General features: G+C 41.5%; 1 protein-coding gene across 8 annotated transcripts in view; it reads left to right on the top strand.

The window, feature by feature from the left end:
• Positions 1–27,295, top strand: part of nfixb (nuclear factor I/Xb) — a 116,767-nt gene that overhangs the window by 13,363 nt on the left and 76,109 nt on the right. Inside the window, exons 1-2 of one of the 8 annotated variants that reach the window (XM_072705249.1) lie at positions 4,612–5,431; positions 10,347–10,430. In XM_072705249.1, the coding sequence (XP_072561350.1) occupies positions 5,429–5,431; positions 10,347–10,430 (87 nt within the window). In that variant the 5' untranslated portion in view covers positions 4,612–5,428. Of the gene's footprint in view, positions 1–4,611; positions 5,432–10,346; positions 10,431–13,678; positions 13,871–27,295 lie in introns of those variants that run through there. The other 7 variants (XM_072705252.1, XM_072705263.1, XM_072705266.1 and 4 more) reach the window with 7 other exon arrangements.

Here is a 27,295-nt window from a genome sequence, read left to right on the forward strand (position 1 = left end):
AGTACATCACTATGGTTATTAAAGAAAATGTACAGAGACTGGATCCTTGTAAAAAATATTCTTGCTTTTTTACGTTTTTATGTGAATGTGTATGACAGCCTTATCCTGAACATATTAAATTCGTGCTACCTTCAACTTTCATTGGACCCATGCACACAAAAGAGTTAATCGCTAACGTTGAAAAGAATTTAATAGTGATTGTGTTTTATACTGATATTTAGCTTTCGCTTGATGATTTACAAAGAAAATTGGAATGCAAGAAAGGCTGATATTTTTGATCACGGAAGAGGAGAGCGCAGTGACCACGGATACACAGCAATTTCTCCGTCCGTCTCTGCGACTCGGTCATTGAATTCTTGGCTGTGCCCTTTATTCGCGCTGTTTTTTTTCTTTATGAATGTTGTGGATACAGAAAAACACGAGAATATGAGAAGAAAGGTCTCTGCTCGTAATTAATTATCCGGTAGAGGGAACTTGTCAAGTAGACAGAGGGTTAAAGAACCGCAGAGAGCTGGAAGTAGACATGATTGCTAAACACCGTTAATACTACGCTTTAAATATTACATGTTATAAGATTTTAACAAACATTCATCTATTAATATGAATGATATTAAGGTCAAAGGGCAATGTAGCTGAGCCGAATCTGTAAATGCACAAATATTTAGTTGGCTGAGACTCTTGCGGTGAATTACGATTTTATGGAACTTTCTCCAGGGCAATCAGCAAGAAAAAAGACGTCTCAGCACAAAAACTACACAGAATTATACTGTTTAACAAATAAACTAGTACACATGAAACAAAAACCGTTTTCCATGCAATGGGTATGATCTAACAGAAGAGACGAAGCTTAATTTTACTTTAAGGTCTGCCAAAAGTACTATTTTGGAATAATTGTAGTTTAAAATTGTGCTATAGAATGTAATATGCCCAGCTCTAACATGAGGCACTTGCATTGTTTTGTACATTATATTGTGCAAAATGTGTTCAGTTGTCTACTTAATTCCGCGTTAACCCACGGAACAGAAATTTGGGGAAAACCCTTGATGGTCGGTTTGGATCTGAGTTATGTTTTCGCTGTCATTTGTCATTCTTTCTGTCTAGTTGCTTATTTATTTAAAAATGAATTAATGCTATATGAAATCATTCAAAAGACCTGAATTATTTTAGACTACTATATATATTTAATAAGGAAGTAGTCTAAAATAATTACACCACGGACGTGTTTCAAATGTGTTACAGGCCTGTATACAACGTGACGTTTGGCGAGGTTCGCACACAGGGGTTTTGGCAAAAACTTATTGTTCCGCGCTGTTTTTTTTAATAAAAGACTGGCCCAGCTAAACAGCCCAGACTTAAAGGCCTAATACCCTCTTTCGATTGTGTGAATGAAGCTCTCCAAATGCATCAGCATTTTAACATCTCGTTAGCAGTACAAGCAAAAGAACTAGAAGATATTTATAGAATTATACAATTTTTATCATCCCAATACAAACACTTTACCACCATGTGGCAGTGATGGAAGGTCCTTTAATATAATTAAGTAAACAGTCATTGAATGTCATACTGATAATTTGTTCTGTTAAAGTATTTCCTGCATCAAGATTTTGTCGCTGATCAACCTATTTTAAGTTTCAGAAGTTCTACAGTAGCCGATCGCGGTCCGAAGTGAGATACATAAATATAATGTAATACACTGAAGCGCATATCAAATAAATAGGCATGGTGGAGCCTTAGAATAAACAAGAGTTCTTAAAATAATAACAGAAACAGTCACACTTGTATGTATGCTGAACCTCGATCCCTTTCTCTCACTGCGCACTGGTGCTAAGTTTAAATGTGCCATAATTTCTTTATTTTGTTCTTCGTCCTCATTTTTGCTTCAATAATGGAACAGAATTGCAGATAAAATCAGAATCGTTTTGTTCCACTTACGAAATCGAATGAAGTGTTGAATCAGCACACATAATTTATCCGTTTAAAAGCTAGGAACATTAACAGACCCAAAAACAGTCTTGGTTACTCGCTTTTACTCATGCATATGTTTTATTCGGTTTTAAGAAAAAAAGAAACTGCAAATGACGTTTTAAAGAAATGTAGGGCCACATATTTCATCCAAGGTGGCATGTATTCATATCTACAATCCAGTTATTTACAGGTCCATTTATACAACAGTTTGTTAATGTTGAGGAGATGTGATTTAATATTCTTAACGTATAATGCTTCAGAATTATTAAAATGGCCGTGAACATTTTAAGTTGAAATATATTCAATCGCTCAAGTTTGACGCTTTAAAAAGACTAGGAATCTGAGTAAAGTAATTAAGTGGTTATTTGTATACCTGTAGGAGAGATGACTACACGTCTGCAGGAAGCAGGTTGTTGTTTATTTATACATTTTCTTCTTATTTTCTGACCTTAAAAACTTAAAAAAATAATCTAGAGCAAATGGTCTTGCGCGTATTCACTAAAGTACAAACAGTTGGCCTATGCTTGTGAGATAAAGTGCTTAGCATTTAAATCCAGTCTTTTTAGTTAGCGATTTTCAACCATTTTGTGTGAGCCTTTTGTTAAATGTTACCAGTGCTATATACTCAATATACGGCACACGTTAGCTAGAATGTAAGAATGTATTGTCTCAGTACTTTGGCAAATCATATAGTTTAAATTTAAAACTTTGTCAAAATTTCGGAATCACCCATAACGCTTTATCATCAAGTGACTCACTGGAACAGGAAGAAACCTCGATTCCAGGAGGAATTGGACCACAGAGCTTTTAAACAGAAAAAAACTACTGGATTTGCTGTTAATTAAAAGCAGGAAATTTAGCGTAATTAGCTGTTGAGCTCTGACTTTTTATTGGAGCAAATGATTTATTTCGAAATTGAATTCAGAATTTAAAGTGAAAAGTTCTCCATTTATTGGTAGGTTGTTGAAGTTTCATTTTGAGTCGATACATCAGTGTAAAACGTAAGAAGTTTATTGTTCATTGTTCAGTTAAGTTATCTGATTAAGTCCAGCACTAGCTGACGGTACTTCCAGAGAAATATGATTAGAGAAACGAGAGGACACAGCATTAACGGAAACTTTGTAATACATATTACTCATTTTATTTCATCTTAATAAGCGTCTGATTATTTTGCAAACGTTCTGTAAGTTATTGTTATGAGTAATAGTATAGGTTATTTTTTATAAATCCGTTCAGTATATGAATATTTAAATATTATATCAGTGCGTGCCCCGGACATATATGCTTAAATCTGTAATGAAAACCGAACACCTGTAGAGCTGTTTTTCCGCCGATACCTTTGGTTACTTTTAGTCTGTATTAAGAATTTAGTTCAGTGACTTGTTATAGTGCCAGCACAATTATATATACGTCAGTATTTTCAGTTTAAAAATTTATTTGTTTATTATATATAATTTTTTTGCTATGAACCGAATTCATTATAAACATTAAACACCAAATACCTACAGTTAAATTATGTATACATATTGTCATTTTGATTGATGTGACAGTTAACAAAAGCTTCATAGATACAGCAGATCATTAACATAACCTTGTGTATATTTTATTCTGAAATGTAACCTACTTTAATTAGGTGAATAATAAATCAACTTATTACCATTATTTATTAGTTTTACTACTACTGCTACTACTTTACACATAATATAATAATATCAAAATCTTTACATAAATGACTTTCGCTTGCTCCTTCAAAAGTTAAGTTACATGGTATAATGTACTCCTAGCATCTGTTAAGACCCGTTAAAGTTTATTGTCATGAGCGGTTTCGTGTTTTAATCCATGGAATAATAACGCCTTTTTGTATTGATATGTTTTATTTTATTGTACTTTTTGCATGTTTCTGCCAAAATTATTTGACTTTCCATCTCCAATAAAGTGTTCAGCAGTTGCCAAACTGATGTCGAACGTGTCATACTACAGGAAATTCTTCGACTGATCAATTGGTTGGTGACTAATAGCGCAGGCGCGTGCTCTTCGGGAACCTTACAGCTAAGCGCGCAGTAACAACCCATCGGAAAGCGTCACGTCTGAGAACGATTATATTTAATGAAAAAAAATCGTTGCATTACGTAATATTATAGAATTCCATATGCCACTGTATTCACATTCCTAATTAATTTCACTAATAAAGACCCCTATGTGCGCCTTTTAAATACCGCCAAGGTGAACTATACAATTATTTGGCTTGAGATATGCAAATAGAGAAAAACATATTTTGAGATCAGGGCGCGAAAAGTTTTGAATCATTATGTTTGTGAGTAATAGATGACACAACCAGCTACACGCACGAAGATTTTTATTAAAAGTAGTTTATATATTTCAGACGTTGATATGCTTATAGAATTTTAATACTATATTGTTTGTTTATCTTCAGCTCCCTAACTACCCTTTTCTTCACCCCACCCCCGGCTTCTGCACTGTTGCATCTGAGTATTAATCCCCGCCGTCCATGATTTACCCCGAGCCCGTATTTAATTCCTCTAAAGCCCCAGCTGCCGCCCTGGTCACTCTCTGAACACGACAGACTGTGAACCGCTCTTCTTATTAATAATTCACCCGCTCACTAGTCGCCTTTCTGAGCGCGAGAGACCGCTTGGCCACAGTGCGCGTTAGACGACACTTAAATTCAGACTGGTACCTACACATACACAACTCGTGTATATTTAGCTTATGCATGTGTATTTCCCTCTTTGAAAACTCTAGCGATCTTTGCCTCACTTTTTTCCTCTTGGATGTTTATTTAGGGATGATTTTGGTGCTCGAGATGATGACTGTTATCTCTTTTTTAGTTTAATCTTAGTGCTAAAGAAGAGGAGAAGAGAAAGGAATCCCACTTTTTGACAGACGGGAAGAGAAGGGCTCAAAGTGAGGAGATGATCTACTTTGAAACTTAAAAAGATCTACATTTATTCTGGAAATATTCGTATTATATAATACTAATTATTTATTACATTTGTTAGGTTCACTCAAAACTTTAATTTTAACCACAGTTGCTTACGAAATAAGCGCTCTGCTCGGATTCTGTTGCTCTCCTTCGCAAGACACCCTGTAGACGGAGAAAACGACGCGTCCAGACACTTCAGTAGGTCTTCTGGAGTTCAGAAACCGCCAGTTTTAGCGATGGAAGCTGTATACGCTTAAGTTTGAGTAAAATCATCCTGATTGTAGGAGAGACGGAGCGATTTTGGCTAATCTATCTATCCTACCTTTTCCCGAGGAAGAATCAAACCACATTTTTACGAAATGCTAGCTGGTTCACGGTGCGCTTTATATTAAGTTTTTTTCTCTCGCTTCCGGTATCACCGAAGAAACCGAGTCCAACTGACTCTCCTCTTTGAGAAGCTGAACTTTATAAAGAGGAAAATGGGTCTTTGAGACTGGTGGCAAATGTCCCTGCTCCATAATGGTACGTGCATCGTAAATCAATCATTTGCTGTTTTGAAATGTAGCAAAGAAGCCGTTTAACTTTACGCAAAAGAAGGTTAGAGAGGGAATGTTGTTTCTGGCAGTTTTAATACATAGTTGCCTACCAGTGTTCCCCGTTTCTAAGTTTGAGAATCATCATAAAATGAGACATTAAGATCCAAGTGGCAGCAGCTCATTAGCACTATATATTTCGAGTTAAATTCTCTTTTTAACTCTTTACCTTAGCGTTTTTTATCTTTACCACTGTATTTGACCGTGAACTTTGTTTTTCCTCTGACCCTTCTCCTATTTAGATATCAAAAATGCGTGATATCAAATACCTGGTAAAAACAATCAGCGCCCCTCCCCATCCAGTTCTCTCTGATCACCCATCCTTAACCTTTCTTTACAAAGTAAAAAGCGAAGTCGAGTTTGGTTACGGTTAGTGTCCAGATTTCGACTTCATTACGACTTTTGTAACATTTATTCCTTTTGGCGCGTGTGTGCTAATATACCAAATCAGTATCAAAAAGTGAAGGAATTGCTAACATCATAGCACAAAAATAAAACATAAAAAGAAAAATTTTAATAAGAACATAAAAACCAGGCGCCATGTTGGCAGTTTAATTGCAGCACGCACATATCACACCTTTTAAAACTTTTTTGTTTCTTTTAAATATTCTTATTCCTGACTAAATTCAAAGAGAAATGATTGGGGGGGTGATGTGTAAAAAGCTTCTGGTGCTGGTTATACAACCGTCTTTATTTGTTTTAGAAGCGTTGAGCAATACATTGGAAATTAATTGCCCGTTCCCATACAATTTGCCAGTTAAACACAAATATTTAAGGCTTATTAACAGACTGGGTTGTCAAATTTGTTGAAACAATGACTCAGCCGAACATACGCGTCAAATGACGACATTTCTCCGGGAAAACGTGAGACATTTGCGAAGCTACAGGTTCTTCGCTGAAGATTCACGTTTAATTCATTATGTATTAGATTAAATAGCCATTTAGCTCTTTGTTAAATCACTGCTTATGATCTCTTTCTTTCCATTCCAAATGGGAAATAGGTTTTAATGCAACAAAATCTTTTATTCAACGTCATTCAAATTGAAAGAATTTTAACACGTCCTTACATGTTTTTTTTTTGCCTCTAATGGCTATGCGCTCCTTCCAGAGCCGTCTTATGATATCTGCCAGATATCCAAATTAGCTTTGAATGAGATTTCTCAGTCAGACAGGTCACTGAGTACTAATTTGGGAATCTTCTAAAAGGCTGATGCTGTAATCACTGTCCCTTCAGTCTTTAGAGGGTTCAGTTAGTTGAGTCGGAGAGTGGACATCCTCCTGCTTTAGGTCAAAGTTAATCTCGGCAAGGAGCATCAATAATTGTGACATTTTTAATGTGTCACTAATGGGCCTCCTGTACTTTATATAATCATCTTTCCTGCAGTGTTTGAAAAGCTCTCACACGAATGAGAGCTTTCCTAGCAGTTCCAGAAGAAGCTACCTTCTGCAGTATGGCTTATAATGTTAGTCAGGTTTGTTTTAAAAGCTGTTTGAATTGCAAAACAGGTGCAGACCCCTAACCGAGCGGTTCAGTGTGCATTCGAGAGTGGACAAATTATCAAGCGGCCGTCGTTTTGTGTTGGTTGTCGTCATCTGCTTGGCCGCCGGCAGGCTCTCGCCTTACTTCTGCCGTTGTCATTTATATTAATCCAGGCTGAAGGTCCCGTGGAGGCTTCCTAGGTCACTAAAGTCCTAACTGTATGCTCAGCCCCCCCCCCCCCCGGAAGACTGGCAGGAAAGCTTGTGCAAAAACTATAGTGAACGACAGACATCTATCATCCCTGTATTATTGCTGCAGCTGCACTCCTGCACAAACATTATAATTTTTATTATGCAGTGATATATAGTTGTATGCAATTTTTTATTTTGTATATAATCTACACATTTATGGTTTATCTGCATCCTATGCTTGTTGGCGTCTTGAAAGTCTAGCACTTTATTAACTTTGCTCACTGACTCATTGATGTGAGTGAGAGACTTAAACCTGCCTAGCCTCAGGAAGGCTATTTCATCAGAACACATCTTCTCCTCACCCAGCCGTAATGGCTGTTCCTGTCCCAGAGGTTCCACATTTCACAGCTTTCAAAACATACCTTTTTTTTCTCCTTTCCAGCTGTGCTACCAACAGGGTCTGCTGTTTTGTTAATGAAATGTAAAACGTTCTCATTGAAGTACAGAACCTATATGTTCCTTCACAATCCATATGCATTTTTAAGCCATGCCAACCAGCCTGTGTCAATATTTTTAAAACGATTCTTTTGACTCGATCTTTATTTTTACAGTTTAGTTCATAAAACAGAAAATACAGCATTTGTGAAAATATTTGTATTATTATCATCAAGAAAAAACAAAAATAGCTAACTAGCTTCAAACAGCATGATTGTGGGCCAGGGAACCACCATCAAAGGGGGAAAGGCTCCTCAGTAATTAGGAGTTATATGTCCTCTCCAGCTAGGATGCCAGTATAAAATATCACATTTTCCCAGATTTTTCCCCAAGGTGGATTTGGCTTAGACAAACAGAACGTAAATTTTGCTTCAAAAAATGTTTTTTTTTTTTCCCCTTAACTTTTTGCAAACAAGATTTGTTTGTCTTTGATGTCATTGCCATCTTGTGCAGGTTGCTTGGCTTGTTGTCTGGCACCAAATTCCCATGCCCCGAATAGGCAAAAAAGCAAACAAACCAAAGATAGCAATGAAAATCACCATCATAAAATGTAGTGATCACAATGACAATGATAATAATCGTAATGGAAATCACCAGGTACCATGTGGATTGTTGTGTAGCCAGATCAACTGGTTTGGAAGAGGGCATAGGAGAAGCAGGTGCTTGTTTGTGTGTCTGTATCTGGAAGTGTGTCTCCATTGATTCATCCATTGCCATGAAACGTATGCAAATTCATACCCCAAACCACATACATATTTCAGATGTTTTGTTTGTGCAAGAGAAGGAAGAAAGAAGCAAGAAAAACAAGAGAGGTATAACCTCTTTATAGCTGCAAAGGTCCTGTTTTTATTTATGGCTGATGTGGGGATCGCAATTACCAGTCAACAACCCACTCTTCGGAAAATATCAGATTTTAATGCCACATTAAGTCCTCACTAAATATCCATAAAATGTGGCACTTATTCACTCAAGATACTATGGTGGCTTTTGGAAAAAAAAGAAAAAAAAAAACAAACAGATTTTTCACAGTCTTCATTGTAAAAATAAATCTTTGATGATTAATTTTTTTTTTACCCATTTAGGTCACCAGTAACTTGACTTTTCCCCCACTTGTTTCTTAAATGTTAATTAACTGTAGCTTTGAGAATGGCTTTGCTCAAGGCTGACCATATGGGTTAGCTATATATATAATGATGGCATATATTATTAATACTATGTTCCATAAAATCATACGGACTTTAGAATTGGGCTGGGATGTAGGAGAGCCACACGGGATGGTTAGCACCGACATATGCTAATTAAGCCGAAGCGGTCCAATGAATGAAGTGAATCTGAGTCCACCCAGGCTTTTGTGTGTCTGACACTCCAGTCTTCATCCATCTCAGTGTGCACCTTTCTGCCAACTGAGCACTTTTCCTCCTGACTCAGTGACGTTAACACACCTGTGAATGAGATGGTCCAGTAGGTGAACATGACTTTGGCCTCAGTCATTATAAGTATCACAATGGCAAATGGTGCTCAGTGCAAATGTTTAACAGTTGGATAATATAAGCATTAACTTCTATATGAATATAAAGATTGTTAGACATTAGCCACATGCTATTCAGCTGGGGCAGATTCCCCTTGTGGTGAGGAGATCTGAATAGTGCTTTTTTCCCACCACAGTTCTGTGCAGTGTGGTTATCCATCAGCTGGGACTCATTATGCTTCAAGGTATATGTCTGTGTGTGAGCTTGTGTGTGAGCTTGTGTGTGAGCTTGTGTGCGTGCGTGCATGCGCGTGTGTGTTTGTGTGGTGGGAGAGCGAGGCCCTGATTATGTGCGCACTTGACTGTTTGACGGGAAGGCCGACAGACCAGGAGTTCATGCATTTCACTGTGTGTGTAACACACTGCATCATGCTGGTTTTTCAGTGAGCGCCGCCTGGGTCCGGGATTGCACGTGAATGAGAATGAGTTTCTGTGGCGAAAGTTTGGATACGAGGCCTGGATGTCGCAGGATCTGATAGCCCCTGGAATTTAGGTTCTGTCCCAGCCAAGCCGCGCGGGTTTGTCCAAGTTCAACTGACAGCACAAGAGAAATGGTCTCTGATTTACTCTGGGAGCTCCCGATAGTGCCTCCCTCAGCATACAAATGAACCACCTTCAATGGAGATGAGCCCAGATACCACTTCCCCCCTGTGTCAGAGGCCCGGACTCACATAGTCGCGTGCAGCTGGAATGCTGACTTCTATATGAAAAGTTCACAGATGGAAATTATGGACAGCTGAGGCTTTTTTTTTTCATTTTTACAGCAGGCCCTGTGGTGTGATCCAAGTTCAAGAGAAACGCACGGTCTGGAATCTGTGCTGATACAGAGTAACATGACACGTGCTCACTGTACCCAGTGTTCTAAATGAACAGATACACTCCAAAGTGCACATTTCAGACGTCTGCTGAGTCCTATCTCACCTCCCCAGCCTGTGTGTGTTGGTCATCTTGGTTTGTAAATGCGTGTACTTGATGCCCCATACATGCGGCTTGCGGGTATCGGTGATGGAACCAGCCCTAATTTTACCCCGGTGCTGGGTGGAACACAGACTTTACACAGGTGGTTATATCAGGGGCAAGTATCAGTGAGAGATGAATGGAGAAAGGAAGGCCTCCTGCCAATGCAAATGACTCTTATGTTGCGTTACAGGCCAGCGAAACTTTTATGGTGAACGAAGATCCCTCCAGAGGCCCCGGACTGCCTGAGTGCTTTGTAGTGTCCGATTCATACAGGGTATGATCAACCGCTCTATCTCCTACTTCTTATTGTTGCTGTAAAATGTTGTTTTAACCATGTTTGTGACCGATGGCCGTTTTACATGCTTGCGGTAATTGCACCCGCAATCATGTCATTCTCAGCTCTACCCCTCAGCTGCAAGCCATTACCCTCATTATTTCCGCACGCACTCGAGAAAGCGTGCAGTCGGCCGCCGGCCCCCTTTCTCATGGGAAAGAGAATAATAATAACGGTAATATGTGGCATGGAGGCTGGCGTCGAAAATGAAAACAAATCAGGGCAGCGCAGTGTTTAGGGAACCGTCAGCTAAGCACCTTTTGATTTATATAGATGGAAATAGAAGGAATATATGTAGAGAGAAAATATTTTAAAATGCAAATTGAATGATGGGAAAACAAACTGATTTCTCTGCCTTTGTTTTCAGTTTTAGTTTTAAGGACAACTCTATTGTAATGTATTAACTGTCCTGAGTACAGAAAAACACTTATAATCACAGTAGGAGAACTGGAGAAGGCGTCTAAAAGCATGACATTTGACATCAGGAAGAATCAAGGAATGCATGAACATCAAGAAACGCATGAATTGGCTGTTTACTTTTGCTGATGAAATGGCAGGAGAGAGCCTTACTGCTTCCTTGTTTTCCCTTTCTGTCTTGCATCTTGAAGCTGTGTGCGCTTGAGCCACTGACTGGGAGTGACATTGCTGGATGGTGGTAGAGGCAGCGAGACTGTTGATGGTTGTGAGCTAGGAGATGGGATGATGCCTGGTGAGGGTGGGGAGGTAGACGCGCTGCCTCCCTGTCATTTACATGTAGGGGGTTAAATTTAAGGTTTGAGGAGAATAACAATGACGACGACGAGGATACTGTGTACATTTTATAGAATTCACTGTGATGTCATAGCCCGAAGTTTGAGTGACCTACGATGCACAATGTTGCAACTTGACAGGGCTCTATAGTCTGCTTTATATGCAATTTTCTATTAGGGCACATGATTAATTAGATCATTTTTTGAGTGAAAAGCCTTGTGCCTCTAGTAAAATACCTGTGAGCTTAGCATCCACGTCCTGCCCATGGCCATTTAACCAAAGCACCTTATTTGTTAGCTGTGGAGCCAGACGAGGTGGGTATACTCTAGCAACACCATTGTATAATGCTAAAGAGTAAATATGTATATTTCAGTGTGTGAAAAAGAAACCGCAAAGTCTGACTCTAACAATTACAGAGGGTTCCCCCATCTGTTTTTAAATGAGGGATTTGCTGAATTAAGCCATTGAAATGTGGGACTCATTTGAGGGCGATGGCAGAAGAGCATTTGGGCGTGCAGAAATCTGGATTCTTGAGTAATAAAGCATTCCCCCCACCCGCTGCCCCAAACCGCGTTCTGTAACCTTGCGCACTTGTGGTTGTGCGCGTTTGTTTTAATAAGTTTGGAGAGGAGAAAAAGCAGAATGATCCAGGCAAGAGCAGACGCCCGGCTTTGCAGAGAAGCTCGGGAGAAAGCAAAAATGTGAGATGCTGCAGGTCTTCGAGGTTTGGCCCAGTGGGGTGTGGCAGCTGGGGTGTCAGGGGTAGGGAAACGGGACACAGTGAGTGTACCTCCCCCCACCTCTAGCTCCCCCCTGGCTCCAGTGGACCAGGTAAAATAATGAATCCCGCGTCTGCTGAGGTTTCTGCACCCCCCCCCCCTTTACCCCCAAGCTCCATCTGAGCAGCACAAGTATGGGCCAGAGTCTTATAAATCTGCAGAACGGTTCCAAGGCTTCATTTTGCTGCCCGAAGCTGGCATCAACCCCCCCCCCCCCCCACCCAGGACACCCTCCAGGAGCGTATTATAAAATCAGTCTGAAAGAAAAAGTGACACTTTTACATTATAGAGACAAATCTTTTTAGACATTAAAAACACATTCTCTGCTTCGTCAAGTTCATGTTTTGGATTGTATGATAGTCTGTGTTAAATATGATGCTGCATTGCATGACAGAAACTCTGCATTGTGTGTGAATACCTTGTAGTTTGTCTCAAGCTTCGAAATCAGCTTAACTATGCTATGATTTTCTTAGTCAGCTCTCAGGTGTTTCTAAACGCTCACGTTAAGGGAAAGTTCCACCAAAAATAAACTATAAAAAATAACACCCATGTGGAAATGCTTACTGTGCAGATTGCGCTTGACACGGGATCTGTAATTACTTCTTTGTTCTGTGATTTGTGATCTTTCTGTGGTGAAAAGAGCTGGACCTAACCACATTTGAATTCGTACAGTATTTGTCAATGGTTGCTGATAGCCAGAGCGCACAAAAAGATCACACTGTGCACCCATAAGCCCTGTTAGATGGAGGGAAAAAAAACATCATGGTGACAGAATAAATCAACACTAAGGCCAAACTGACGGGGTGAAAGTTCGCCGATATGTGGCCTGTGCCAAGCAGCCACCGGTACCTTCTGCAGTGTCGCTGGCATTAAAAAGGGCACAGTAGGCAGTTCAGAGTTCACATTTCTTCAAGAATGAAGCCATACATTTACATAAGACTTTTGCACCACAGCCAGCTGGGGCGACGATGTGTCCTGCATTACGTCACTGACCGTGGGCTTAACTGTCAGGGCCAGACGTGGAAGAGGACATTTGTATTAAATAAATAATATGTGGAAAAAATGCTTTTGAAATTATAACAGTAGTGCACTAATTTTTCAACTTGTTCCCTGTGTAACCTGTCAACGTGCAACATCTATTAATAATATAACAGGCGCTGTATATGCGTGAGGCCGAATTGTTATGCATGCTAAATTTTTGGGAAAGCTCATTTGACGTATTTACCTTGTAATACCCTTAGGGGTCAGTCTGTATTATTCCAGTGCTATTGAATTAATGCTTGCATTATCAGTTGTATGTTTGCAATCGAAACATAATCACGTCCTTTAAGATTTTTAAATAATGTGTATTAAACTGAACGCGGGATAAGATGCCTCCCTGAAATTGTCGTTAACTGGCACTTCTGCTACTTAGCATACCTAAACCATATACTTATTTCATCTTCTCCACAATAATGATAAATATTCGAACATTATCGCTATTGTGCGTACTGGAACGGTAACTGGTCCCAGTTACGCAAATGTGTTTTGGTTGTGGGGCACTGAGTTGTGATTACAATATATGGCTCTTGTGTGATCGTTTTTTTCAGTGCTGTGAAAAAAATGCTCTTTCGGGAGACGGAGCGAGAGGGAAGGGATAAGAGGCAGGGTTGAGGGAAACTTTTTTCCAAAGTTTGTGTAAGCTTTCACTTTCAGCCTTCGAGGCGGGGTTACCACTACAGCATGGAGTGAGTGAGAGGGTTCTGCGAGCGATTGCAATGCAGCACCACGGCGAACTTCATCCAAGTTAAACAAGCTCTCCAAATTATAATTCTAAAAATAACCATGTACTCCCCGTACTGCTTGACACAGGTAAAATCAGCCTGATCTTTTCTTATTTATGTCGAGTCTTAGCTGCTGCGCGTTTTGTAGTGTTCGCGGTTGTCTTGCTTCGGTCTTGTTTAATAATCGTTTTCAGGCTTCTTTTAACTGCCTCTCTTTTCTGATACAACTTTGTACTCTCGCTCTCTCCCTGTTTTCTGTTTTTTGGTGGCATTTATCCAGCAGTCTTTCTTTTACGTTTCAATTGCACATGGTTTGAAGAGAAAATGGCGCTTCTCACAAATCTATTTAATATAAAAGGAGGAGTGAAGAAGAAGAAGAGGAGGAGGAAGGAATGCTACTAGATAAACATTGGGGCTCGTTGAGTTATCAATTATACACATATTAACGCTTAGATATAGATTCGTATATGGATGTTAGGGCGTTCAGAGTGTGATATGCAATAATATTTTGTCCACAAAAGTCGAATCTGCGAAGTGGAAGTTGAATGTGGCTCCAGGCAGCCGCGTGACGCTCCATACTGTATTTGATACTGGAGCTGTACAGTATGGAAAAACGGTGTGAGTTTCACATAAATAAGCAGCGAGATAGTTGTAGAACGAGATATTTGTTGTTCGCGGGTCATTTCCACGCTGTCACGAACTTTACGAAGATGATTGAGGGTAAATTATTTTGACATAGTGATGGCCCGCGATAGATCAATTGATGTTTTTCATCCGGAGTTAAAGCGCGTATCTGGTGTGTGTTTATTTGAAAAACACTAGGTTAGAGGAAGATGATAAAAGCTGTACACCTGTTCTGGTTTAGTTGTTGGAAATTCTGGATTGATTGCCATCACTGCTATTTATTTCATGTGCCGGTCACTTATGAAAAGTCACAACATCGACTAAGTTGTATTGCTTTACACATGCACACATGTATGTTGTATCGCATCAGTTAAGTGCAATGCAGTTTCGGAAACTGTTATTTCTGCCGTTTGTAGCTTGCATTCACTGTACAATTAGGATACCTACGCATTTTTAGTATAATACAGTGGGTATTTAATCCGCGCGTGTATATGCACAGTACGTTTCGACTCACACCCTGAGCGCCCAGCGTATTATCCTCTGTAAGTAGGAGGGAAAAGAACAATTCCATGTTTTTAGTAAGTTTACTTGTTTTTTGCGTAGAATGCCATTTCCCATTATTTGATGCCCTCTTTGTTAATTTCTAAAAAAAATTATGAACACATCTCAAACTATACCGGCTCTGCACGCGTCTTTTTACCCGACATGATGTGGATAGTCTGCAGTGTCTCCAATCAATGCCCGTTTTCACGGTTAAGTACGGTTAACATGGGCATTTAGTATGTTAAACATATATGTTTCCTCAAGTAATAAAACCATAAAGTTAATAGTAATAGTAAATATGCTGAAATCGCCGTCATTGGCTGGGACAATGTTCGCCTTTCTACGCATGTTCCCAGACTTCGGTCCGCTGTAATTATTGTAGAAGAGAAAACAGAGGACCGATTGTTCTTCGTTGCATCGACACTTTCAAAATGTGCATTGAGAATCTGTAGTGCCATTGCCAGTTATTTACGAACTAATTTTCGCACAGTTGTTGTTTTTAATATAAAAACGTTGATTTTAACACAAAGGATTCTCAATGGCGTCTGCACCGTCGAAAAAAACTGAAAGTCGCTTGCGCGGCCTGGATTTGTTTAATTAAGTTTTCATCTAATACTGGTATTTGCCAGTCCCAATTAATAATATAGCATAATATAAGAATGTCTTTCTCACACCTCCCCTCTTTTTTCCAATAATGAGCATTACTCCGCGTAGGCCACAGACAAATGCATATTATTTTGTTTTACTGTAGCCTTATGTCTATGTGAAGTGTTTAAGTGTCTTTCTAATTTTAAAACTGCTTCTATTTAATCCACTTTATTTACTTGCAGGGTTAGTATGCGAAGGCTCAGCATTATGAAAAGGCTACAAGACCTGAATTATGATTTACATAATTCAATTTAAAAACTTCAAGGTATAACATAATATAAATGTGTGTGGTTACATATTTTAATGATTGGTATAAAATGCGAAGACAGTATTAGTTAATAGACTCCTTTCCTGTATTGTAACCTCGTAAAATCATTTAATATAAGAAGTTTCTGTCCTTCTCATCCATTAACATTACATGATAATACAACTAAACTAGGCTTGCATCGTTTTGAACGACGAACAGGAGTACTGAATAGCATTAATGAGAGATTATAACCACTAGTAACTATTGTAACATCTAGTTGTCTTCAGGACCACGCTTGGTGTGGGGCCTTCACCACATTCACGTCGGCTTTTAGTAATTTGGTGCAAATTCAGTCATAGCGGATGTCTACAAACTGGGGAAAGGTTTGAGTTTCATGCACATCTACAAATATGTTTCAATTGCATTATTGCACTTTAGCCCTCTTGCTTTCATCATGGGGTTTGTTACCATACCAATTAAAATAAAAATAGGCATATTTCGCGCAGTTTTATTGTGCTGAATGCATTTCTGGGGAATGCACAACTACCCGTTCATTAAAATAAATTAGCAACAGAAGCCTTCGCCCGCATAGTGCGTGCCGCACAGTTAGCACTCCGTGTTCATACACACAGATATACGTTTTCTCAAGACTGCGCGGATATCAAAAATGCTAGATTATTCCTTTGTTCCTTATATGCCTAAAATAATGTTTGATTTTGTGTGGCCTTTAGTTGTCGTTATTCTGTACAGAAATTTCGTGAACCGTACGTAAATTTCGTACCTGCGGAAATGTGTAGGACAGTCTCTCAATGATTCTGATAGTCTGTGGCGCGAACACGTGGGTTACAGCTTAACATGTTCACGCCACAAGCCTTCAGCCCTCGACGGATTTGCTTGTATAATTCAGTGAATTTCTTGAGCAAAATTTGACATATTCTTAGATTGCATTATATGGCCGGTATAAGGATTTGACAATCTGTTTATGCTAACTTTAATAGCTCTTAATTAAAATACAACACATAGCTGCGTACTTAAATGTAAACAATGAATTCGATATTAGTTTTAGGTCCTAGTTCTTATTTGAAGGGCTGTATGGAAAATATTTTAAAATCACATGAATATAGTTAGCAATATAATATTTAATCAAAATGGGAATTTAAAGTGTTTGTACAAGCTTTCCCGGTGTAAACTCATTCTAATTAAAATTTTGAATTATAGTAATTCTAGTTTAATATCAAAAGCCACAACACAAGCCCAGCGCATGATTGCTTTCCAAAACCTTGCTTTTCAAACACTTAATTGCAAATCTTTAATCATTAACCCTGGATTTTATTTTATACGTTTATTACTTGTTTATTATTGTAAGTTTAATCTGATAGCCAGGAAATATCAGTTGGACTCTGTAGTACATTTCAAAACGATTTAATAGGTTTACAAATTTCATTTACGGCCTGCTATTGTCTCCGTTAAAGCTACAATATTTTTAAAGTCGTCTTTTGTCGTACTGAGAAATGAGGATTTAAAGTAATTTGCATATCGCGTTTGGTACGGTATAATGCGCCTTAACAGAGCCTTCGAAGGGAGGCTTTCCCTCCATGATGATGTGGGCAGTAGAAAGGGTCCCTTCTCGTGCTGGCGTCGACCGCGCGCCGGGCGCGTCACCACATCCGCACAACAGCTGAACGCTGCAGAGTCGAAGCCTGGCGAATTGGGGGTTGACTGACTTACATCGGTGAATGTTTATTGAGATTATTAGCATTGAGGGAAAGATTCTCGGTGACATCTCCGTATAAATTTCTGGGCTTGAATGAATTCCCACAACAGTTTACTGCGGCTTACTGAACAAAAGTTATGTATAGCATACATTAACCATCACTTTGCTTGAACTTTTTTTTTCCGGTTTGTTCGTAATGTCACATCTCCTTATCCCATCTAATTTTTTTCCATACCAAAGGAACATGTTTGAATATGACAGAACGCAACTGTCTACCTGATACTGTATATGTATGTCTATTTATTTATATAGCTGTTGTGTTATTTATATTAGTGTGTATGTACATATCTGTATATTCCATGACTTATTATTGCTATTTATTAATGTATTATCTAAAAGGTAATCCGCGAAGTTCCGAATGCATTGTCTAAGGCAGAAATTAGAATAATACACTCATAAGTAATAGTCATCACCTTCGCGCAGAGCAATGGTGATTTATGTGCACTAGGATAGATCAGACACATTAATATTACTGAAATACTTTTAAGTTACTTGGTCACGTATTGAGCTGTATGACTGATAGTAGATTGAATGGCTGCGTAATGTTCCGATAGCTCACCATAAAGAATGCTTAGTTACGTCCTTTACGTGTTTTTTCCCCCGATTTAAAATGTTTACATGTGTGTTTGTGCTTAAATTGTAAATATCTGGAATTTGGATGCTATAATGGAATATATATAATTGCAGTATGTATTTCCTAAACTGGCGCAGTGCACTGTTGTTTTAGCCTATTTTCATTGAACTGTTGCTTTAACTGGACATTGGAGCGGTGGTGAAACCAGAGTCGTCCTGTCACCCCTTAGTCTCCCAAAATGGCGTCTCTTTTTACGTGGCTGATATGGTGACACTGGAGAATAACAGACGGCATAGTGTCATTCACACACGGATACTATGTTATCTTTTTCATCTGATTCCTTTTAGATTTTAATGGTGCATATTTATTAATGATAGGCCTATAGTCCGCCGTCTGCTTATGTAGCTTAGTTTCTTTACAACAACGAAATTAATTTTTTCTGTGAGATGTATGCATTCTATGTATTTTCTTAGACTTATTATTTAAAAATATAATTATTTTATTTAATAACAATAATTAGAAGAAGAAGAGGAAATCAAAACATCCCCCAACAATTTTTTTTTTGCAAGTTATACGTGGCAATTAATGAACGGAACAATTGACAATTGATTTAGCTACTAACTATGGATTTAAGATGAGCGCTGCTGTAATTCAAGTTTGAGGTCAGCAGCTGTGCTGAGTATCCGCATAAAGTTTTTCAGTGAGTCGTAATGGGAGTTTGCAGGCAGAGAGAATAGCAGGATGTCCTCTGTGTGGACTGCATTTGCCGCCCCCCCCCCCCCCCACACACACACACACACACACACACAAACACACGCACATGAACACACACACATTAGTTTTTGGCCAAAGTCCTGGCAGTGACTGGGACCCCAGAGCAGGGCTTCATCACCCCCATATATTCTACTGTAGCTGTTGCCACAGCTACTGGACACATTTAGTATAGTAAACATAACTGCACACGTCTGAATCATACGCAAATATGCACTCAGAAATGTAGAGAGCGACATTAGTCAAAGGGAAGACTGGAGATGGGTAGTCCTGGTTATTCCAGGCATGGCCTATGTTGCATTTCAGGCCATGGCAACTCGTATAATCTTAGATGTGAGGTCCCATTTTGGTGCTGTTTGCACAGGGGGCAGGGCACTTGGTTGCGGTGAGCGACGTGATACGGCAAGATTTCTTTTTGATTGGCCAGCTGTGTAAATGTAGGGTCGCCTTTTGGTTTGTTATTATGGGGGATTGACAAAGCCAGGTCTTTGGTAGGCTGATTTGGGGCATGTGGACAGTGTCTTGTTTGAGACCTGGTGATGGGCGCGCCCCTCTGGTTAGTATTCCCCTCCTTCACTGGGGCCACGTGGCGAGGTTCCTTTGCACCTTCCTACAGCCCCTCCCAACCCTGCAACACGTTTGTCAGTGTGGCCAGACACAGTGGAGCTCATTTAAGGGCCCCAGCCAGATCCACAGGTGATGCATGATGAGGGGCGCGCCCGATGGCCTCTTCGCATTCAGTGTACGGGGTAGGCGAAAGTGGCCGCGGAAGCTTTTGGACCATAGTGTGGGTGTGGGTGTGTGTGGGTGTGTGTTTTGCACACTTCCTGATCTCTGTGGTGGTGGAGCAGTGCGGGAAGCACTGGGCAGGACTCTTCCCAGTCAGAGGGGACTGCGGGTCAAACACTTATGAGTTTAGGTCATTTAACATACTGCTGTTTTGGATAACTGGCGCTAGTTTGGACCTTCCAAACACCTTTCATAGAAACACATCTTGGCGTTATAAATGCTAACGGTGATGCTTGGTGGAGCAGATTTGCCAGTTGCGTTGCCCTGTGTTAGCGTACCATAGCATCATCAGTATGCAGAGCGTCAGGCCCTTGCAAGCGGCACCAAAACCTGATAAGGTGATGGGCCGCGCAGGTCCTGCACACTGTAATGGCCGAGGTCTTCTTTCACCGGGCTAACTGCGCCACATCGATTTCCTCCTGAAGGTCACCTATTTTTACCCAGACAGTGTGAGTGTGGATGCATTGTTTGTGGTGGAGACACTGACAACAACCTCAGATAGCTATTTCAGACAGATAAATATCAAGATACCAATATAGTCTTCCCATTACACAGGGGTTTGATCCATCTTAGGTGTTAATATTAGTGCTGTATCATAAATCCGTCAGCGAGCGCCGGCCTCTCATTTCGCTCTCGTTCCCTCCCTCTCTCCCACGCACTGACCTGGGGACTCATGCGTCGTGTGTTTACAAATGCGTATACACACTGAGGCATTTTCTCTCCCACACCTGCGCGATCGGGCGCATTTGGCACAGGTGTGCATTCTTAACACTTCTGCACAGATCTGCTGGGGGGGGGGCAGTCAGGATAGGCGTGCCAGTTGTAGTGCTGCCCGTATCTTGCCACATGTGCCAGGCCCACGGCTGACCCTGGATGGGATCCCCCCCCCCCCAGTGAGCTCCACGGCGGGTTGCGGCTCGAATCCCAAGGAGGCGGTGGCGGAACACAGAAAATGAAAAGGCTTCTGATTATAATCTGAGAAAGGAAGAAAAGAAAGCCTGTATCTAAAAAAGGCTAAGGTCTCAGATTGCAAATCAGAAAAATTAATTAACAGCTTAAATTAGTTTAATTAGAGTGATTAATTGTGTCATAAAGGTTGATCCAAAATATCTGTTAGGTCACTTGTGGTCAAGCTCAAAGTTCTGCTGTCGATATTACAGGATGCTTAGTAACAGCAGAAAGTGTCTCTGACCTGATTATGAGAGTGAGAGAAAAGAAGGAGGGATGAAAATCTAGAGAAAGAGACAAAAAGCAGTGTCAGTGTCTGGGCTATTTGGCTGCTGTGTCCAGTTACGAGGAACAAAGCTCTGCAGCCGGCTTTTTTTTTTTGGGGGGGAGGGGGGGTTGGGACTGGCTTCCTGCCAGCAGTGGAAAATCTATACGCTGTTGCGCAACATACCATATCTTTGCCTTAGGTGAACTCTGAGGAATGCCTGCAGCTGCAACACACACACACAGACGCACGCAGACGCGCAGACACACACACACACACATGTTCATAAACGGCAGAGTACGAGAGGCCTGGTGCCTGGGCATTGCAGTGCTGTGGACAGTGCCTCCACTCGGCCGCGCCACATGTCGCCGTGTCCGTAGCTGTGGCTCCCCGTGTGGCCCGGTGCGGCAGAGCAGCAGCCTCAACAGCTGGATAAAAGCACGGTAATTCAACACGGCTGTGTAGTGACGCACTCTGACACTCAGCCAGTCGCTCATATTTGAAGGTTAGTTACTTTTTAACTGCGTTTTTACAGTTGGGTAAAACTTTTGTGTATAGCCTTTTTAATTTAGAAAGGTTGCAAGAGAATAGCTGTTTATTTAATTGTGTAATATTTATTTGAATGTCAAAAATCCCCTGTCATTGCTGCAATTTGTCCTATATTAAATGCTCCTTTGAATTTGATTGGATGTGAGTTCACTTTCTTACACAATTTGATATTTACTGATTTTTGCTTGGATTTGAACCAGCAACCTTTTGTTCCTAAGCCTGTTACCATATACCTCTGCATCACTGCTGGTAGACAGGGAGATCATCACTCTGACCCTTCCACCCTTTTCTCTCAGCTTTTGGCCACATATTGGTGGGAAAGCCCACCCCCCACCCCACCCCACATTGATGTTTAGCATGCTAATATTAAAAACGAGGGAACTAAAGCACTGGATTCAGGCCAGCGTCACATCTAAGCATAACTGACAGGTGGGGCTGCAGGGGTTGGGCTGGGGGTGCTGGAATGGGTTGACCGGAGTTTAAGGTTGCTGCCCTGCCTCGACCTCCAGCAGGTCCATCATTTATCGCCTTCAGTAAGGCCGCTGCCGGTACTTGTGGATTTATCGTTTCTACAACACCTTCTCATGTGGCAGTTCTGGTGTCTGACAGAGAAATAAGTATTTATTGATGGGGAGGGGGGGAGGGGGGTAAGAGAAGCCATAGGCCCTCATCCAAATTTAATCAGACTGGAAGTTCCCAGCCCAGTGAGGACTGGTTCACAGCAGTGTAATCAAAGCAGAGATGTTTTGACTCTTGTCTAAATGTTCCTTGCGAGGAGCACAAGAGCAGACCTTTCCATTCCAGGTGACCCTGTATTTCCGGCTGTCATATTCAGTGCTGTTTTCCCCTTGGATGATTTTGCCAGTAGAACTCTAAGCATATATGCATATATGCAACACGTTAATTCCATGAACCCCCCCCCCCCCCCCCCCCCCTACCATAGACCAGCTCCTCACCTGCTGCTGAAAAGGGGCCTTTTACTACCGTGAACATGGCTAAGTGTAGGGGGTGGGGGTTGACGAGGCAGACTGTGATGTCTTCTGTGTTTATTGTATTCCACAGCCAGGTGATAAAGAAGAATAGACTGTGAGGCTGCAGGAAATGTGTCCATAAACATCGTGCTCACACTGATTCATGCGGTCTCATACAACATCTCCCCTGCCCGGCCCTGCCCAGCTGCCCATTAAACGTATGGTAGCGTGAAAGCAACTACTCAGATTTAAAATTCTAGAATTTTCTCCCTTCTTTGACTTCCGTTGATTCTCCTAGGTCCATAGTATAACAGGACCAAATTTCCAGCTGTCGGAGTATCTCGTATATCATGTTATTTTTTCCAGTTACTGAACCCAGGGAGCCTGCCATTGTACCAGACTGATTACGCACCGTATTGCCACTCGTACGTCCCAATGTTTGACGTCACCGACCCTATGGTATAGACGCAGGCGTGTCCCAGCTTTTGTTACTGGCACGCCCCAGAGAGGGCACCTCTGCTTTGGGTAACGCACCTCAGTGTCTGTACAGTTCCCCTCAAGTATGACCGGATTAGTTTGGGTGCTGAAAGGGAGGTCTGGAATATCAACACTTGAGTCGACTTCCTTTGTTACCTCACGCCCCAAGAACGATACCAAGGAGCCGTCAGTCTGTCTCCAGACGCCAGGAGGAGCGATCAGACTTTTTAAAGACCATTTAAAGGCAAATGGGCGTGTTTGTGTATTTGTGAGTGTGTGCTCTGAAGTATTTGTATTGCCGGGTGTTTGTCTGTGTGTGTCTATGTGTAGATGTATCTTAGCGTTGCAGTATGTTGACCCCTGACCCTGCCCTCCCAGAATAATGGTTCACACGTTGCTCAGCTCCCTCTATTGTCTGTGCATTGGAGAAAAAGAGACCTCCTGCTCTGAAAGATTCATGCAGTCGTCCACGTGTCACATGTCTACTGCTAAGGAATAGTATGTTGTATCTTAAATATCATTAAGAAGTTAACAGTTCTCATTGTCTGTAGATCCCTCTGTACTGGCGAACACGAACACCCATCCCTGGAATCGCCCAGTCTGAAATGACAGAGATTCCCACCAGAGCTTTCTGGCCTCAAAATAGAGTATTTGTGTTATATTGTGGGTGAAAGTTTAGTGTCTGGTATTTTGGGAGCAATTTCGGAAATTTGATTTATGGCCCAGTGATGGAAATGTGGGAAAACAAAAAACAGAGGCTGACTTCATATTATGATATTTAAGCTGCAGCTTGCAAAACTCAAAGATTTTTTTTATCAAAACAGTTAATTCCTCAGGCATTATTAGCTCAGTAAACAGCAGAACTGACATTTATTGTTGAAATTTGTTGGCGTAAATTCTAAGCTGATCTACTAAAACTTTAGACATCATCTGCATTGTGCAAAATAGTTTCTAGAACTGAAATGTAAAATGTTCTTTTCAGTAACAAGACTTTTAATTCTACATTGCTGGTGATTAGGAATTGTAATGCCCCACATCAATATTTTTCCACCCTGTTGTCAAGTTACTTGAAATCACTGCACCATGAAGTGAGGATTTTTGTGGGAAGGTAGGCTGCTGTGTAAAATCACACGTGTCATTTTTGTTGTGATGGGAACTAGTCACTGGCGGGATCTTGGTTTGTACGACTTCTGCCCCGGTAAAACAATGACGTGGCTGTCTTGGCCAGCTCAGCTCTTCTGTTCTGAGGGAGAAAAAACAACCACATAAAATACCATAGATAAGCGCATACCAGACTTTATGTAAGGTTGATGGGATATTTTGAATTGTTGACATAATCATTAGTTTTCCAAACTTTATCTTTGTACTCCGTCTTGTAAACCACAGGCTATCTGCCCAAATGTTGTCAGGGACCGATCTTGGTTAGATGTACAGGAGAACTGTTGCTTGGATATGCTTTACTCTGTTTAAATCCAAGTCCTTTATCAATGTGTCAGCCCACAATGCAGAGTGTTCTCTGCGATGGCGTAAATTTTTGACTCATGACCTGAGGTTTCGGCTCCTAGTAGAGGCCCCTCCATAGAGGACTTGTAAAACACCCAGCTGTATAAATGTGACAGCATGAGCTAAGCGTCAAAATAATAATAACAATGAGCGCATGTGTGTAGCATGTTGCGTGGCAGGGGAGTAAGGTGAGGTGCTATGTTCCAATGGCCCCGTATGTCATTCAGTGGCCTGTAAACCTGATTAAGCTGCCAGAATATTTGTGAAGTTCAGCACAGGCTATAGGTGCCAGACCATTGTCCCTCAGTCCTCATTGATGTGTTCCAAAGTGGAACTTTTAACCCCATCTTCCTTTACCCCCCCCCCCCCCCCAATATTCATCTGCTGTTTAGTTTTCAGCATCTCAGCATGATAACTCTATCTTTATTAAGTCAGGAACACAGGAAGTTTGCACGGGAACAGGGGAAAGAGGTGTGGAGAGTATTATTTAGCAGTAGGAAAAGGGTGTTAATGTCTCTCACCCTTATTTTTTTTTTCAGACTAACTTCCCGCTCGTTTTCTTTCCTTGCACAGCAGGACGTAGCAGACTTACTTGCAGGCTTAGGAATAAACGCCTTTGTGAGCTTAGGGTCCTCGGAACATTCGCTGCCTGCTCTGTGTGTGCTGACTAAGGGCCGTGTAGCACCTGAAGGACAGCTGACAAGCAATTTCTTATTTTTTCTTTGCAAAAATACGTTGGAAACGCCCTGTGGGCTATTGCTGCACGTCAGCATCTCTCCCAGAACATCAATAAGGAGGCTGCTCCAAGTGGTCGTCCATAACGCCTCTGGCGAGAAGGTTCTCCGAATGTTTCATCACTCCGCTGGGAACGAAAGGGAATTTGTAAAGATTGCCAGTCCTGACAGACCTTTTTTTTTTTTTTTCCATAAAACTACAACTGCCCTATTGTGAAGTGCAGCGTGGGAGCATAATGGTCATTCAGGGATGGCAACACTGGCTTAGGGTAGTTTTCTTAATTCGATGATACACGATTGAATGCTTCTGGACTCAATTTCAGTAGAATTAGGCCTGTTATTTAATGTTTAAACTTAAACTGCAATTAAATACTATTACTCTAGCAACTGCTAGTGACTATAACATGCAAGTGATGTGGTATATGTCTGCTGTCCAGCACAGCGTAGTCTTATATGTATTTATGACCTTCTGTGTTTCTGTCTGTGTGTGGGAGGTGGCGATGGCGATGTCCAGCAAGTGCTGCTGTCAGTATGTGGCGTGCATCCTGGAGTCCCTCGGGGCAGGCGTTCGGCATGCGTGGACCTCTCACCCTCATTGTGAGCGCTCTTCCGGCCGACATCGGACGGCCTGTGCAGGAAGCCGCAGTGGGCTGCTTTCAAAGCAGCCCTTCCTCTGTGCTCTGGGCTATGCTGTTAACCCTCTCCGGTGTCCAACAGCATCTCCGATCGGGAGGCAGGGTGAGACGTCACGATAGCTGGTCAAGCGCTCAGCCCTTTTCGTTGTTCCCTCTCTTGAGTTCACTACCTCACCAGAATCGCTTGCCTGGTCAGGGAACCTAGCTTGATTGCACAACATTCCAGAAAAATACCTGGACTGGAGCGAGGCTTTGTCATGTTGTTTTTAGATTAGGCTTGTTTCCTTCCCGTCAGAGAGAATGGGTAAAAAACAGCGGTGTTACAGGCAGTGCTGTGAGATTTGGGGGTCAGCATGTGATATTTATGCGTGTGTGTGTTGCGTGCGTGTGACTGGGCCTCTCCTATAGCTACAGCTGTACCTCCTTCTGCCCTGAATTGCCTACGCTGCTTTCCTTCAGGTGTCTCGAGTGACTCAGACGAATGGTATTTGTACAGTATATGTGGAGCTTGTCAGGCATTTGTTTATTCTAACAGGAGACTGCGTGTTCCACCAGTACCTTCTGTGAAGCCTCATTCACCCTGCCCTGCTTAGCTCCGCTCAATTAGCCACCCTTTACAGAAGGAGTGTTCTTCTAGAAAGGCATCGATACTTTTTATTTTTACACTGTGTTTTTTGCAGTTATACCATGAGATTGATTCTCTGTCTTGAAAATTGCTGGGTGTGTGGTGGGGGTGGGGAATGCATTTTTTTCCCCACTTAAAATGGATTGTTTTGTGTAGATTAGAGGCTGGAAGTTGTATTTCAGTAGTATGTATTTTTAAGTTCTTGTGCCTATGAATGTATTCAAAGTGAGGTGACGGCAATATCGTAATTGTGTTTCGCCTTTTCGGGCTTTTTGCAGCCAGGCGGCCTTTTGTCCGAGGCAGAGAACGGGGAAGGTGTTTGTGCTTCTGCATCTCGGTAACATCTTGTGTGAAATAGAGGGAAAGCGGAGGGGCAAGAGACCGAGGGAGAAAAGAGCAGGCATGGCGAAAGATGGGGTGTGGGGGACGGGCGATGGGAGACTGTGGCAAGCCATTTGCATAAAGGGCACACAACGCATCCGGCTGTAGGGAGCGCTGGCATCCTGCCCTGCCGACTGGCAGTGGGCAGACTATGGGCAAAAGAAAGGAAAGGGCGAGGGGGGAGGAGGGGGGTTGGGATTTAGTCTATAGAGCATCCCTTGTTCAGGGAGAGGAGGGCCCTGCATTCTGGCAGAAGTGCAAGGCGGATAGTTGGTTTGACTGAGCTACATTATTTCTGTAGCGTTTGTGTGTACTACTGTGTGACACGCATACGCTTATGTCTGCTGCATGGCCATTCCAGCGTGTAGCTTTGCAGGTGTGTGTGTGTGTGTGTGTGTGTGTGAGTGAGATTCGGCTGCACCTGACCGACACAGCCGACTTGACCTTTCCTGTAA

This window comes from Paramormyrops kingsleyae, chromosome 22, assembly GCF_048594095.1.
Source record: "Paramormyrops kingsleyae isolate MSU_618 chromosome 22, PKINGS_0.4, whole genome shotgun sequence".
Classification (NCBI taxonomy): Eukaryota; Metazoa; Chordata; class Actinopteri; order Osteoglossiformes; family Mormyridae; genus Paramormyrops; species Paramormyrops kingsleyae.